This window comes from Vidua macroura, chromosome 6 (genome assembly GCF_024509145.1).
Source record: "Vidua macroura isolate BioBank_ID:100142 chromosome 6, ASM2450914v1, whole genome shotgun sequence".
Taxonomy (NCBI): Eukaryota; Metazoa; Chordata; class Aves; order Passeriformes; family Viduidae; genus Vidua; species Vidua macroura.
Genome location: NC_071576.1, coordinates 56,216,803 through 56,233,426, shown reverse-complemented (window position 1 = coordinate 56,233,426; position 16,624 = coordinate 56,216,803). Strand labels below are relative to the sequence as shown.

Sequence of the window (16,624 nt, the reverse complement as noted above, 5' to 3'; positions counted from 1 at the left end):
TAATTCCCACAAAGGCCCATGGATCTGTCTTTCCCACAAACATGGACGACAATGCTCCAAGAGGAAAAGGACCCACACCTGGAGCCAATATTCCATATAAAAATCTCTCCTTACTTGGTACTGCTGTTCCTTCTGTCCACTGGGATGGCTCCAGTTCCGATCTGCACGGAGGGACAGCTGGGCAAGGGCTGGCTCTGGAATATCAGCTCTGGGGTGAGATCCACTTCCGTAGGACTCACCATCACTTTGGCTGCAGAAAGCAGAGCTGTTTTCCCCTTGTTGTAGTTCTCCAAGACCTGTCCAAGGAAAGCAGAGGAACAGCAGGGATTGACTGGAGGCTTTCAAACAGCTGGATTGGCCTCTTTCTTCCCAGAGCCCTCTGGAAGCACAGGGAGATAAAGGATTAGATTGATAAATCCTGACACATCCCTGGATGTCACCTGGGCTCCAGTTTAACGGCAGCTCCTGGAATGAACCATCACCACCCAACCTCACGTTATTCTGATGCTGAATTTGGAAACAGGAGCTTCTGGGACTGTGGGAATTCCATTCCCAGACCTCATCACACTCCACTCCAATACGCTGTGCAAGACTGACCAGGAGCATCCCCTTTCCACCTCTTCTCCAAAATAAACAGCCTGGTGTATTTAACCAGCAGCATTCCCAGTGGTTTTTGGGGTGACAATTCCCTGCCTTACCTTGTTGAGCCCTTCCATGACCACGTAGGGCAGGTGTTCATGCAGCATGGCCGGGGAGATGATCACCTCGTTGAAGGCCTTGTTGTCCCCCCATATGGCAAAGTAGGTGGGATCCTCCTGCTCACAGCAGCTGGAAAAGGGGTGCAGACAACAGGGAAAACGGGATGGAAGAGCAGGGCAGTGTATTGGCATGTGAAAACAGCAGGATGGAGAGGGAGAAAAAGAGGAAGAACAGAGGGAGGAACTGTTAAAATACATATTGCTCCAAAATCCTGCATTATCCAACAGGGACATGATTATCCATGGGCTAATCATCATCTAAAGAGGAAAAGGACTTTGGACAAGGTCCTGGAATAATGGAAAAAGAGGGAGTAGCTTTAAGCTGGAAGAGGATGGGTTTAGATGGGATATTGAGAAAAAATTCTTCCCTGTGAGGGTGCCGAGGTCCTGGCACAGGTTGTCCAGAAAAGCTTTGGCTGCCCCATTCCTGGAAGTTTTCCAGGCCAGGTTGGATGGCCTTGGAGCAACCTGGGATGGTAGAAGGTGTCCCTGCCCATGACAGGGGCTGGAACTGGATGATCCTTAAGTCCCTTCCAACCCAAACCATTTCAGCATTCCATGTGCTGGTTTAGATTAGATACTGAAGAAATGCTTCCCTGGGAGAGTGGTGAGACTGGAAAATTGGGATGGATTTCCAAGGGAAGCTGTGGCTGCCCCATCCCTGGAAGTGTTCAAATCTAGGTTGGACTGGGTTTGGAGCAACCTGGTCTGGTGGAAGGCATCCCTGCCCATGATCTCCACAGTCCCCTCCGACCCAAACCATTCCATAACTCCACCAGCACAGACACAACCACTGTCCCCCTGAGACAGCTGGGAAGAAAACCGCCTTCTCCTTACATCAGGGAGAGTTTTCCACCAGGAATTCCAGCAGGAACTGCAGGACTCACCAGCACTGCTCAGCAGGGTGGTTGTGCACCACGTGGATGATGCGGCCGGGGGGGTACAGAGGGGTGCTGGCACTCAGGGCGATGGTCAGGTCACTGGGATGTGTCCAGAGCCGGTTGCTCGTCACCGAGTTCTCCTCTGGCTCCTCAGGAAGCTCGGATTTGGGAATGCACTTGGTAGCCCCCACAATGATCCTCCACTGTTCCCACAAAGAGAGAGAGAGAGAGAGGAGGAAGGATTTAAGGAGAGAGAAGCAAAAAGAAGCAGAATTGCCTTGTAAGGCTTGAGAGGTTTGAAGAATTCCAGAGGCAGGATATTCCCTGTTTTCTTTCACACTGTAGGGATTTGCCTAAGGAAGGTGTGTGAAACACCAACAGAGGTGTCCAGGAAAAACACAGTGACACTGGGAATAAATAAGGAACAATACAAGGACAGGAAAACAGGGAAGCTGGATGCAGAAACGATCCAAACTTTTCTGAAAAGTTGATTTTCCTTTCCCAATTATATACCCTCTCCAGGTAAATTCCATCATGTATTATCTCTAAAAATCTTCTCATTTTACGTTTTTTTTTTCCATCTTGGTGCAATGGTAAGGACTGGGGAGGGACAACTTCCTACATTTCCTATCTCCAAGACATGAGCAGACCATTTATCCTGGAACAGCATCACCCCAATGTTCTGACAAGCACAGCAGCTGCTGCACTTCCAGCCTGTTCCCAGTTTTAACTGGCCAGGAAAATCCACACTTGGAATACAGACTTCAAAAGAGGCTCAGACAGAAAATTCGCTGCTCAGTTATTTGGGATCTGTGATGGTGAAGTTTCAGCAAGTGAGCCAGAATGATCCCACTGAGCTCTCCAGCTCTTTCCATCATTCCTCTGGTTCCCTAAATAATGATCCTGAGGAGACCTGGAGGAAACCCGCCCTTCCTGCCAGTAAAATTCCCCCTCCCTGCTCAGAGATGTCTCCAGGTGTTCGTTCTTCCCTCTTACCTTTGGTTTGGTGCTTCTTTGGAGAACATCCAGAAGCTGCCGGCGAAATCCCTCCAGCTGAGAGAGCCCAATCCTGGAAGAGAGGAAGATGTGACCATGGAAAAGAGGAAGATGTGATTCTGGAAGGGATTAAGATGTGATTCTGGAAGGGATTAAGATGTGATTCTGGAAAAGCAGAATTGAGTCTGGAAACAAAGGAAATTATGGGTTATGGAAGAGGGGGAAATATATTCACAACACCTGGGCAGGGAACAGGACAAGAAGGATATGTAGCACAGTAAATGAGGCACTGTGTTTAAAAGGACACTAAAGATACAACATGGAGCAGATGGATTCAGAGGTGGGCTGTGGCATCACCCAGGTGCAGGAGCCAGGAGTGAGAGACCCCAGGGAATTACCAGGAAAATAACCAGGATAGGGTCAGTGAACAGGGAAGGAGGGAGGTGATGATGAAGATGGCACAGAACAGGTGAGTTGGAAAAGTGTCCTAGAGCTGAATGACACCACTGAGCAGATGACAAGATGGACAGGATCGTGGCATCCAGGTAAATCCCAGGTTGCCTGGCTCCCATTCCAAATCCCAGCTCAGCAGAACGTATCCTCAGAGGAGATGAGGAAGGTGAGGAATGCCAAGGCACAAGGAATGAGATGGTTTGGAGATAAGGTGACATGGAACAGGGATTTTGGGACAAACTGGTCCAAATGAGGTGGCAGCGCATCCAGGACAGGGCCAAGATAACAGAGGAAATCAGGAAGGTGGCACACCTGATATTCTAAGTATCACGAGGAGGGATTCCAGAGGTAGGGCATTCCACCTTTTCTTTCACATGGGAGGGATTTGCCCATAAAAACCCCAACAGAGGTGTCCAGGAAAAACATAATGACACAGGGAATCAGGAACAATAAAAGGACAGGAAAATGAGGAAGCTGGAGACAGAGACAATCCAAGTGTTTTGGACAGGAAAGAGATGATTTGGGACAGAACAGCAGAGGTTCATCAAGGAATTCAGACACTTCTCCACTTGCCTGGGCACCAGATCTTTGCCAAGCACCACTGCAGTCACAAACTCCTTGGAATACTCCATGGCATCCTCACTGGAAGAGAAACAGGAGCAAGAAGAAGCAAACAGTGTTTCATTCCCAGTTTGGTGGCAGGGAAACCCACACAAACCCCAATCCAAGCTGCTCCAGGCTTTGGGGATTTGTGCCTTGTGGAAGAAGAGCCTGATCTCCACATCCCATGGCCCAATCACTTCCCTGCACATGACTCTGGATATAGCTGGGAAAGGAAATGCTTGAACTCAATGCCTCATAGTCATTTTCCAATAGTTTGGGAATGGCAGGACAGCCAAAGAAGAAGATATTTCTTGCTCCTGAGGCTACAATGTAGGATGAAATACCCCAATATTTGGGGGAATTCAAATGGCAAAATTCTGCAGCAACCTGACTTCCAAGACAAGAAGAAAGAAATCAAGATCCCCACTCTGAGTTTCCTGGAGATATTCCCAATCAGTTACCACAGGCAGAGGCTGCCTCACTGACCTAGGGATAATCCTGGGCATTACTCAAGTCAGGAGCTAACAAGGGATCCAGAAGTGGAAGTTTGGAGCAGAACACTGTACAACTCATGAAATATCCTACTCTGCAGCTCTGTGGCTGCAGAACACCTGGGAATACTACAACAAGGAATGCCAGCATCCAGATTCAGCAGCAGGATGGTTTAAAACCCTTGGCTGCCCTTGGAATATGATGCAGGAAGTACCACAAGAAGCTTCTCAGGATCCATAGCTGATTCCAAGGATCCCCATGGTGTCTGTCAGGACCAGGAAGACCTTCCCTCACTTCCCAGCATCTAATGGGATGTTTTGTTTGGGAATGACATGACGAGAAGGTCTGTTCCCATTTATAATGGGAGGGATTCACAATTAATCTCTCCCTGGCCAAGGGAGGGAAACCAGAACAATCCCTGTGAGCAATTTTAGACTGCAGAATGGCAGAAATCACATTCCAATTCCAATTTCTTTGGAAAAGGAGTCCAAACAACTGGATCAGCTGCTGCAGATACCTGCATTTGATCAAGAATCTCCCTTATTTCCATCTATTCAGTGGGAGTGGGCAGAGAGTAAGGAAATTGCACCTATTTAATATTAAAATTAGACCCATGGATAATTCAGTTATAAACCAGAATATTTGGGAAAGCAGCCATCTGCCATCCTAACTTGAATACCAAACTATATCCCAGAGGAAACACTCGGCTTCTCCAGGCTGCCTTGTCCATTCGCTGCTCCCTCGCAAGCAGGATCCAGTGTATCCCAGGTGTATCCCAATACCTACCTGAGCAGCCCACCTGGGGGGGAATAAGCAAAGCACTTCAGGGATGGATACTGGGGACGCAGCAGGAAGGAGAGGATGGCAGCTGTGCCAGCTCCAAGGGAATGCCCAACCACAATCAGGCCGTAGTGTTTTGTTCCTCTTCCCTAAAAAACATGGAAACAACAAGGAATCGAGGTCAGGTTGGAAATCAAATTGAATTTATTCCCCAAATCTCTCCCTTTCCCCAGTTTTGGGGTTTGTTTCTATACATGAGCACTCCAGATTCCAGCTGAATGGCTCCTTGCTTGTTCTGAATAACGGAATCATCACGGAATCCTGAAACGGTTTGGGTTGGAAAGGAAGGGAGAGATCATTCCATTCCACCCTCTGCCATGGGCAGGAACACCTTCCATTAGCCCAGGCTGCTCCAAGCCCCATCCAACCCATGTTGGAACACTTCCAGGGATGGGGCAGACACAGCTTTTCTGGGAAACCTGTGCCAGGGCCTCACTGGAGGCTGGAATTCATTCACTTCTTGAATTCTACATTTGGCCTACTGGGACTTTCCTGAAGGAAAGAAGGTGGGAAGAAAAAGGAAAGGTATGCCAGCTGTTTGAATTATTTAGGATTTGATGGGAGCTTTTTGTCCCTCCTGATAACATCCAAGCCCACACAGAAAGTGTCTCTAAACCTCACTGGACACTTTTCTCTGGAATATCTGTCCTTGACAACTGTCAGAAACAGGTCCTGGGCTGGTGGCACCTGGGATGGCACTTATGGACCTAAAGCCAGGAAATATTCCTCCTGAGTAACAGGAACAATTCCCATTTTCCCTTTCTAGGCAGAGAGGAATGAAGCTCCATCCCAAAAAGCTGGATGCTGGTTTATCTCTCCCTCCATCCACCAAATATCCCAAGGCAGCACTTCAGCAACTATTTCCAACATATAAACCAAGGCAAGCTGTTTCCCAACATCTCCCTTGAGTCCTGTGACATCTCCCTGCCACCAGGAATGTGCCCGCAGGAACAGTCAGCACCGCATTCCAAAGAAAATCTCCATAAAAATGGGATTTTAGTTCCTGCTGATTTGGTTTTAATGCTCCCTGTCTTTCATTGCTACCACGTGGAACTTCCTGCCTCAGGAAAAGGAAAATAATCAGGAGCTCTGCAGTATTGGTGCTTCCAAAATAAAAAAGCCTTGTAGAAAGTCTGGATGGGACTTGGAACAACCTGATCTTGTGGAATGTTCTCTGCCCATGGCAGGGGGTGGAATGGGACGAGCTTTAAGGTCCCTTCCAACCCAAACTATTACGTGAAATGAGTAACTAGCTGGAAATCCAGGAATTAAAGGAAGAACTGAGAAATGAATACAACAGACTCAAGGACACAGAGATTCCCTTCAAAACCCAGTTTTTAATGGGTATCTCATCCTCTGTCCAGAGACAACTCGTACTCACCAAATCCCGCCCAAAAGCTTGGGACAGCACCATCTCCTGCTCCAGCTTCTTCTTGATGTACTCAGCAGACAGCACCATTCCCTGTGGGAAGCAGGAAGACACAGCAGGATGTAAATGGGATCTCAACATCCAGCAGCCAGAAGCTGAGGAAGCTCTGGAATGTCCCTCAGCATGGATCAGGATGGAGGGAGAATTGATTCCCCTCTGCATTTCCAAAGTTTCGGTGTTTAAGGAATAAAGGCAGTTCTTAATCAAGGAACACTCCAAGGGCCTATTTCTGAGCTTTTAGAGGGAAAACTACCCCAAATCCAATTAACTTAAACACAGGATTGTGGATTTAGTACTTCAGGCCAAGGGACCTGGGGCAGAGCAGAGAAATAGACTTGGATATTCTAAATATTGGTGGTTTTAAAGCCAAATTATCCTACTCCAGGTAAATCTGGGAAGGAGTTTTCCATTTTAATCTGGAATTTTAATCTGGGAATAAAAGTGTGAATCATTCTAATAGAGATACTAATACAAACATCAAAGGGAAAAGTGGCAGCACTAGGAATTAGTTCCTGCCTTCTCCAACCATCAATATTAAGGGCATTTGGCTGTCAGAGGGCACTCATCACAAATTATTAAATGTTTTTATTCCCTAGAAGTTAATGAGTGCTGGAAGATGGGAAAGACCTTATCTGGGTCTAAACATTCCTTGTCTCTGCTGAGGAGTGTTTCTCTATCTGTGTGGTGATTCCAAATGTAGTTGATGCAATTCCAAGTGCAGTTATAAACAAGCAACTGGAATTTGGTTTGTTGCATAAATTCCTGATGATGCTACAGTTTAATTCAGTGGGAAGTGAGCCTGAACTCCAAAACATGGAGGGAAATGGGGCAAATCATCTCCTTGGCTGCTTTCCTTTAAATCCCTATCTTAAAATGGTGTAAGTACAATGGGAATGTTATCTGGGGCTCACTCTCCACCTCAGAAATATGAAAGGATTCCTGGCTCCAAAAGCAAAGGAAAAAATATATAAATAATAATATATAAAACCTCAGTTATCCTGGAGAGCTGGATTGGGGGTTGGAGTTAAACACAGCAGGATAATGAGAGGGGAAAATCAGGGAAACATCAAAGGGAAATCAGAGGAAGAGCTGAGGGGGAAAATGGTGGGGGGAAAATGAGGAGGTGGGAATTTGGTGGGAAAATTGGGCAGGAAAATCTAAATCAGGGATAAATCAGGAATAAGTCAGGAATAACAGTGCTGACTGTCTTGCATCAATATCACCTCACCAAGCCTCCAGAGATCAAGTTTTATTCCATTCTTATGGAATTTCTTGGATCATTTCAAAGAGGGGCAAAAAGGCATGAGAAGCCAGTGAAGAAAAGAAAGCAAAGAACCATGGATTTTTCCAGGTCCTCAGTATCCAAAATGTCTTTGATCACAATCTGGATACTGGAGAGGGGAAGCAGGACAGTGGAGACCCCACTCCATGGAAATGAGATATATGGGATGCTGCCACCACCAAAAAACACCACAGTGGTTGTGCCTTATCCCAGCTCCCTGCAGCTCTCCAGCTTCCAGAAGAGTCTCCATTCCCAATCCTAATGAGAAATGAGCAGCAGGCCACTGATCCAAATTCCCACTGTGAGTTTGGGATTCTATTTTTAGAGAGCGTGACCCAAATCCACGGTGATGGCACTGCTGGGATGTTAGTCAGCCTTTGGGACATGTTTTTGGTAATTATATCCTAATGGAGACAGGGATTTTAATTATTACAGAACGAGACTGCAAACTTCCATTTAGATTTTCCATTGGAAAAATTCCCTAAAATTCATGGAATCCTGGTTTGGGTTGAAAGGGACCTTAAGGATCCTCCCATTCCATGGACAGGGACATGTTCCATTAGCCCAGCTTGCTCCAAGCCCTATCTAACCTGGTCTTGGACACTTCCAGGGATGTAGCATCCGTAAATTCTCTGGGAAACAAATCCAATTTCAAGTCAATAAAACTATTTGGGCTTAATTTTGCAAGTTCACATGTAAATAACCAAACGGATCAAGGATTTAGAGAAAGGGAATGTAAATATTCTGCATCGTTTTGCATCCCAAAGGCACAAAACTGCTCTGGGATATTTGAAATTTGGGGGGAAATCCCTCAGAAGGGGCTATTTATGAGAGAAAAATGTTGGAAATTCTCATTACTGGGATCATGGCTGAGCTTCCAGGACTTTCCAGCAGCTCCTTGTCCGCCTGGTTGGCTCAACACCAGGAAACAAAGGTCTATAACATCCTATTTTCAATAATTTTGTCCTGGGAGTTCAACAGTTAAATCTGGATTCACCCCTTTGGCTGAGGATTATTTTTAAAATTAACTTTGCTATAAAATCAGTGGACTTTATTGCAAAAATAGTTAAGTTGGATTCTTCTTTGAGTTATAATCCCCTTTTTTTTTTTTTTGCATTCTAATCCCTAAACTTTAGTTCCAGCTCTATTTTTTGATCGAGAATAGCTCAGAGGCCTGATAAATATTTTTTTTAATTGTGACATTGGAGCTGTGGAGTGATAAAAAATTTCATGTAAACATCAAGACTTGGAATTTTAGGATGGCTGATGGACACCCCCGGGGATGGGTGGGACAGAATCAGCAGGAAAACACCCCAAATGAAACAAATCCTGGGAAAGCTCCCACGTAGCCAAGTCCTTGTTTCCAAATTAAATGTGTAAGTGAGACACTGGATTTGTTTGGATATTAAACTTGACTCCTGGACATTAAAAATGCATTTAGAATTCCATTATCTCCTTTAGTTTTCCCTCAGGAATCAACAGCACATTATTGTCTGCAGATTAATATTGATAATAATTCCAGAGAAAGTGAATATTTCTCTCCTGGCAGCAATCCCAAAAAAAGAAATAACACAAAGGACAAATAAAAGCTCTGTCTGGAACAAAGGGAATAAACCGATAATGTTTCGTGGAAGTCGCCAGTGGAGGAATATTTTCATATAAAGATCAAAAGCAAATCCAATTTCTGCAAGGATCAATTCCTGGATTTTCACTGAATCATGGAATTCTGGAGTGGTTTGGATTGGAAGGGACCTAAAAGCCCATGCCTGGCCCATGAACAAGGACACCTTCCACTAATCCAGGTTGCACCAAGAACCATCCTCCAAGGTGTCCCAGCCTGTGGCAGGGATTGGAACAGGATCTTTTAAGTCCCTTCCAGCCCAAACCATCCCAGGATTCCATGATTCTATTTCCTAAAGCAGAGGGAAGAGGTTTGGTATGAGGCAAGCTGGAGTTCCCAACTCATGTCTTCCAAGGACTTCCAAGCTCCACATCCCACCTGGAGCGACACCTCATCCCCCCCAGCAGCACTTCCAGCAACTGCTCTGTTCCTTCCAACCTTCACTCTGGAGTTTCCTTTCCCAGCTTGGCACTGCAGCTTTGGAAGCTGCCAAATTCCTGATCATCTTAAAAACTCAGCACATTGTTTCTTTGCCAGACAGGGGCAAAGGTCAGCTCTGGAATAAATGGATTCAGCCAGCCCAGAGCTGCTCACAGACACAGAGCACCCATCTAATTTCACGGATCCGAGTCCTGCCAGTATCCTTTGAGGACATTCCCATCACAGCAGAATTTTAAGCACATTCTCAGGCTTTGATTGAAAATTCCTTAAAGGTTGTTGGAAGAAAAAGTAATTTGAGTGGCTCCAGGAATTTCATTGTGGGTCTCCACGATGCCTTTCCAAATTTGGAATTCTCTAATTGTACGGAGTTTTTAATTACACGCCCAGTGATTTTAACTGCTCCCACTAATTATTTAACACCTCAAAGCCCTTTCTGTAACTTCTTTTTCAAGTAATTAAGATCATTCAGGGGTTTATAATTTAAAAGTGAAATAATTTACAAAATCCATGGGGTTTTATTTGGTTTGGGATCGTTTTCCCTTTGTATTCCCCACCTTGTGTCCCAGCCATGTTCCATGGTGCCCCTCAACCGGCAGGCGCTCTGCATCCCCCGTCAGATCCGTCAGGGCATCCTGGAAGAAAAGCAGTCACCTTGCTTCAGGTGAGTCAAACCCAAGTCAGGATTCCAAATTCGGAAGGGCTCCAACTCTCTGCAATATCCACCAAGGAGGCCACTGCATATCCCACTTACTTTTGGGGACAGAGTTCCCCGGATGCTGATGACCACCTTCTTCTTGTCGTGGTCCACAGCGACGTAGAAAGGGGTTTCATAAACCTGGAAGAGATCGGGAGAGACATTCCTGTTGGATTATCCTCGGGCAAAAGGAGGCAGAGCGCGTGACAGGATTTGTGTCCAAATAACAGAATTTTTTGGTGGAAATGGAAGAGAAAAAGGCTTCATTTCCCTTCTTTGTCTCACTACAGCGGAAGTGGGTGAATCCCCTTGGGAAGGGGGTCTGGGATTGTCCTTACAGCATCGTGGCAGGAAGTGTAGACGATGTCCACGGAGGTCATGTTCTCGTCCAGGAAGTGGCGCCGGATGGCGATGGCATTGCAGCCACAGCAATTGTCCTCCTCAATGGTGACGCCGGGAGCGTAGCGCGGGCGCGACGGGCACAGGCAGCAACATCTGCGGGGAGGAAGCACGGCTTTGAGGGAAAAAGGCTGGATTTAGAGTAGCATTCCTAGAGGAAAGGCGGACCCTCCAAACCTCATCCCAATGGCAGTGAGTGCCAAGTGAAGGATAAAGCCATGAAACAGCCTCAAAATCTGGGATCAGGTGCAATTTTCCTTTTGAACACCAGAGAGAGCTACAATGCAGCCAGTTCCCAAGGAATCCAAGGATGGTGGGGTGGGATGGCTCCTCAAAGGATACTATCCTTGGAAGCGCAGTTTTCCAGTGCTTCAATGTGGAAAAGTCAACACAGACCGAGCTCCAGATTTATTTACAGGAAAAAAAAGCATTTAGAATCATCCCAAAATAAAAAGAGAAGCGCAGGTTGATTTTCCTTCTTTCTCTCTCACAAATAAAAGTATTCCCAAGGAATCACATTTCTCCCAATAGCCAAGGAAATGCCAAAAGCTCATCCCCAAATTGAATCCGGTGACAGAATTCTGGCAGCTGGAAACAAACCCTTGCACCGGGGCAAACATTCTGAGTTGGAAAAATCCAATTAATCTGAGGGAGCACAGCCCAAGCCAGGCAAATCTTGGAGGTCTTTTAATCAGGACCCAAATGTCAACTCCCTGATTTTTGAGCTCCAAGAAGCTCTTTTTGGACTTGGTGTTGTGCCAGGTGAGTTGTCTCCGCTGGCTGTTCCATGCTCCAGAGAGGACGGAGCAGAGGACAGGCTGGTTTATGTACTAGGAACTGGAAGGGATTCAGAAAGCCTTTGGAATATGAAGCCCAGAGAGATAGAAAGAAAAAAACATAAGGAGAAAAAGGCAGAAAAGAAATCGAGCAGGGACGAAGCACCAAGGGGATGAAATAAACATGGGGAAAAACAAAGGCTGTTCCTAAATGTGAGAAAACCAGGCAGGAACAAAGGGATGAGGGTGGGCACTCACGAGCAGGATCTGGCCAGGCGGCAGAGTCCACACGTGGGCTTCCTCATGAGGTAAATGGGCCATCCATAGGCAGCCAAGGCGAAGAGCATGTAGTAACACACCTCCCGGTACCGCTGCATCTCTTGCTGGAAGACACGGGACTCCCTGAGCCTGGAATCTCTTGGAATTCCCCCCTCCATTCCCTTTTTTCGTAGTTAGGCACGTGCCGAGCGCCAGCCCCCTCTCCCAGCCGCGCTGCGGTGACTGAGGAGAGCGAGGTGGGGATGCCAGGCAAGAGCCACCCCCTCCCAAAGATTTCTCTGCCTGATTTCCTGAGGAATTCTCTGGGTATCCCACCATGCTGCCAAGGAAGCTGCTTCCTGCAGATTTGGAAATGAGCTCCCTAAATATCCCCTTTCCAGCAGGCCAGAGGAGGCCTGGAGAGGGCCACAAAGCCAATTTAGGGTCATGTGAAGCAGTTACATCCTATAAAAGCTCAGTTATTAAAGCTCTGGATCAGGGGTTGGAGTTAAACACAGCAGGATAATCAGAGGGGAAAATCAGGGAAACATCAGGGAGAAATTGGAGGTAAATTGGAGGAAGAGCTGAAGGGGAAAATGGCGGGGGGATAATGAAGGGGTGGAAATTTGGTGGTAAAGTGAGGCGGGAAAATTGGGCAGGAAAATCAAAATCAGAGATAAATCAAAATCAGGGATAAATCAGACAAATCTAAATCAGAGATAAATTAGGGATAAACCAAAAGCAGAGATGAATCAAAATCTGGAATAAATTAGGAATAACAGTGCTGACTCTCTTGCAGCAATATCGCGTCATCAAGCCTCCAAAGATTAAGTTTTATTCCATTCCCATGGAATTCCTTGTATTATTTCAAAGAGGGGCAGAAAGGCATAAGAGAAGCCAGTGAGGAAAAGAAAACAAGGATCATAGGTGGGTTTGGAGGATCCCACATCCCAGGGACTTACCGCATTCTTCAGATCCAGGTATTTGGTGTTCCTGGTCACTGGCATTCCAGACAGGAAAGCTAAAATGTCATTGTTTGCCTGAAAGTCACAAATACACAGAAAAATTCTTGTGTGTGACAGCAAGATAAAAATCCACTCTCAAATATCCCAACCAGGCCCCTCAAATACTTCCAATGTTTTTATTCCTGATTTTATGCCTGATTTGAATCCCAACTCAAAATTATTAAAAGAAATCAATTTCCTACTGGGCTGGGAATCTTCAAACCTCAACAGCAGTTTGGAAAACTGGGAAATTTTCCTGAATCCCAAATCAAGGGGAAAACTCCAATAAAATAAATCCATTTCCTATTGGCTTGACAATTTGCAAACCTCAGTAGCGGCTTGGAGATTTAGGAATTTTTCCCCCTGCAGATTGCTGCAGTCTTCTCCATATCTTTGTACAGTGGGAATAATCTTCCCATTCATTTCCAAGTACCTACAACCCCCTTGGAGGCCCTTTTGGGATCAAGAGCTCCTCCTTTACCACCTGTCTGGAGAGGATCAATCCAGATTCCAGACTTGACTCAGCACCAGCTGAGCCCTTTGACAGGGAAAAACTTGGGAAAAGCTGCTGAAGTTGCCATTATTTTTCTTTTCCACCTCAGCGAGTGAGAACAGCCCAGAAATGAGGTGGGCAGCTGTTTCCCAGGGAATCCCAGGGCAGCTGGGAAGAGATTCCCAGGTTTTCCCACCTCATCCAGCACGGCATTGCGCTTGGCCCGCTGCCGCTGCCGCAGGAGAACCAGCCCCGCAATGATGTCAGAGGGGACGATGTCCAGGTCTCGGAAAAATTCCGCAAAAAGGTAGGCGATCTCAGAGTAGGCGTCCTGCAAAATCCAGGGAGAGAGGGGTTGGAGGAGGAGGAGGAGTTGGGGTGTGGGAAGCCTCAAAACAGGACACAAAGTGAGAAGTGGACTCATTTCTGGAGCTCAGCCTCCGAAACAGCCACAAGATTCCTGCAGGGAATGCCAGATCTGGACTAATCACATGATTATTGTGTCTTGTTTATTTTCCACAGTCCCACTCGGGGGCTGGATTTGTGCCGTGTGTGGGCACCTCGACATCCAAACAGCTCACACAGGACAAAGGGAGGGAAAGGGAATGGTTTTGGCTTTCTCTATTAAACAAAACAGAGAAAATGGGATGAAAACCAATCAAATCCCAATCCAGTGCTACCTCGGAGTCATCCTTTCTCCTCTAAAGCAGAATAAAGGCCATTCCATGAGGAAAAACCACTAATTTTGTCCTATGTAAGAGTCTCTTCAGCTCTAACTTTGCCCTGGGATCCTTTTTCCCATATTCATCCCAGACCTGAGATACTCTTGCCCAAACTTAACTCAAACCTGGGAACCTTTCCCTAAATTTACCCCAGACCTGAGACCCTTTTGCCCACATTTAACTTACCTGTACTGATTCCAGACCTGGGATCCTTCTGCCCAAATTTATCCCAGGCCTGGGATCCTTTTGCCCATATTGTCAGGCTTTTCCAGGTTTACTTTGGATGACAACCAAGCAAAAAGGCGTGAAAAGTAAAAACTGAGACACTGAATGCAGAATTCCCAGGAATGAAGGTGACCGAACCCAAAAAAGGAGGGACAGAAATGGAAGTGACCTGAGAGGGTCAAGCAAAGGCTCTGGAGCAGAGGTACAGAGATATTTTGAGAAGAAATGTCCTTTTCCCACTTTTTGCTCTGTGCTACAGAAAAAAAAAAAAAAACACAAGACCTTACAGGAGAATATTTTGGGAGGCTGGAGAGGGGCTGGAATGTGGGTCAGTGCTGACCTGTCATTACTCCAGCCTAAAGACAAGGATGATCCAGAGGCTGGAGCAACAAAACGTGGAGCTGTACCGACCAATGGTCCATATTTGACTCCTGCCACCCAAAACTATTCCTACAAGGATGATCACAGCCTCACCTGAACCTTTATCGTGTGTTTTCATAGTATCCTTTATCCAGCATCAAAACCCACAAGACTGGAGTGTTGTGGAAACCCCGAGCACTCAAGAATAGAGAACTCCTCTCCCTTCTTTGACCATCAAGACAGTAAATCCCTTCTCTTTCCTGCAGGAATGACCTACATCCTTTTATCCCTGCCAAACTCCTGGCGTGTGGGATGACTTTCTGTCATTTTTCACTTCCCTACAAAAGTCAGTTAAATCCCCATTAAGAACTGGGGCTCCAGGTGCCAACTCTCCGTGCCAGCAGTGCCTTTGGAAAGCCAACGGCATTCCAACCGCAGTATCCTTGAAATCCTGACCTCATCAATCCTAGCATGGCTCCTGTGAGCTCACAAGAAATGCCAGGAGCCTCCAAAGGAAACAAGACAAACACCCATTAATCCAAAGTGGCAGCTACATCCCTGGATGCCCTGACAAAAAAAGGCCCTGATGGAAGTTCAACGCATATTTTCCGCTCCAAAGGAACAGCTTTTTGTGGGAACACCTGACATTATTCCTGTTTGACCACCTGGAGTGCTCTGCTACAGACCCTGAAGGCTCTGAGGCTTCAGACTTCACCCCAGATCCTTTCCCCAAAGCCATGTCCATCCCATAAAACACTTTTCCAGCCCAGAGGACAATGATCCTCTGCTGTTACTTTTTTTTTTTTTTTTTTTCCCATGGAGTCTGGGATAGGCAGCAATGGATTAATTTCTGATCCATTACGTGCTCATTCATTCCACACGCTGCCATGCCAGGACACAACATCAGGGCTTGTTCCTGCAGAGAAAAGAGGCTGGGAATTGCTCAAAAGCTGGATGTAAAGTGGAAATTCAACAGCACGAGGAATGCGAGGCATTTGGAATCCACTTTTATTCCAAGCTTAAAAAAAAAAAAGAGAAACAGTCACTGAAGAATGGAAAGATTGTTAAAAAGAACTCAAAATATTTGGAATACTTTACAATCCTGATTAAAATGGGAGTTGCTCAGGGCATTCAGGTGTCTGTCAGGGCTCTTTCTCCCAGGATGCAGCATCCATACTGTGCCCTCAGGACAGGAGTCTCCGGCACCTGGGCAAGGTTACCTGGATGTGCTCTCAGGGAGAAGGGAAGCACCTCTGCTCTGGAACACCAAGGAAAAGCTGCTGTGGGAGCTGCCAGGGCACAAAGCTCCTTTGGTCTCTGTTTTCCAGATGGATTTCCAGATAGATTTCCCCAGCAAAGAAGCTGGGAGCTGGCAGGCCTGGGCTTGAACTTCCCAGGACATTCCCAGGGAACATGGTGGCATTTCAGCCAGGGAAAGGGATCCTGGGAGGGGCAGCATTCCGGGACATGGTGCTGGATTTCTGCGCAAGGCCTGTGACAATTCCTGCAGCCTTCCACACTCTGGAAGCTGCACCAGTGGATAATTCCACAGCACTCCCTAAGAAATGCTGTTAATCCAATTCATCACCTGGGAAGAACAAACATTCACCTGACTCTCCTTTATTTTTCCACTTTCCCTTTGGAGATATCAATCCCAGTCTCATTTCTCTTCCTCTCCACGTTCACATCCTTTCCAATGTGCTCCTTTTCCTGCTGCATCCTTTTGGAGCACGAACTCTGGGCTATATTTAGTGAGGACACGGCGGCTGTGGTTGGTCCCTTGGTGTTTTCCCTGTCATTTTCCGTGCCCTTCTAACTGGAGTTAAACGTCTGGGCGGATTTTTTTGGCCACTGCTGGTTTTGTTGGAATGTCCTTGATAAATCCCAGCTTTTTCCC

At 46.4% G+C, this 16,624-nt stretch overlaps 1 protein-coding gene across 3 annotated transcripts in view; it reads right to left on the bottom strand.

Annotated features, from left to right (window-relative positions):
- DAGLA (diacylglycerol lipase alpha) overlaps positions 1-16,624 on the bottom strand; it is a 56,818-nt gene that overhangs the window by 7,807 nt on the left and 32,387 nt on the right. For all 3 annotated transcript variants that reach the window (XM_053980539.1, XM_053980540.1, XM_053980541.1), the window contains 13 exons: positions 13,617-13,751; positions 12,886-12,963; positions 11,924-12,048; positions 10,829-10,985; positions 10,548-10,631; positions 10,351-10,428; positions 6,405-6,485; positions 4,970-5,112; positions 3,662-3,730; positions 2,636-2,708; positions 1,646-1,842; positions 699-828; positions 115-296 (listed from right to left, as the gene is read on the bottom strand). In XM_053980539.1, coding sequence (XP_053836514.1) covers positions 115-296; positions 699-828; positions 1,646-1,842; positions 2,636-2,708; positions 3,662-3,730; positions 4,970-5,112; positions 6,405-6,485; positions 10,351-10,428; positions 10,548-10,631; positions 10,829-10,985; positions 11,924-12,048; positions 12,886-12,963; positions 13,617-13,751 — 1,532 coding nt within the window. The remainder of the gene's footprint in view (positions 1-114; positions 297-698; positions 829-1,645; positions 1,843-2,635; positions 2,709-3,661; positions 3,731-4,969; positions 5,113-6,404; positions 6,486-10,350; positions 10,429-10,547; positions 10,632-10,828; positions 10,986-11,923; positions 12,049-12,885; positions 12,964-13,616; positions 13,752-16,624) is intronic.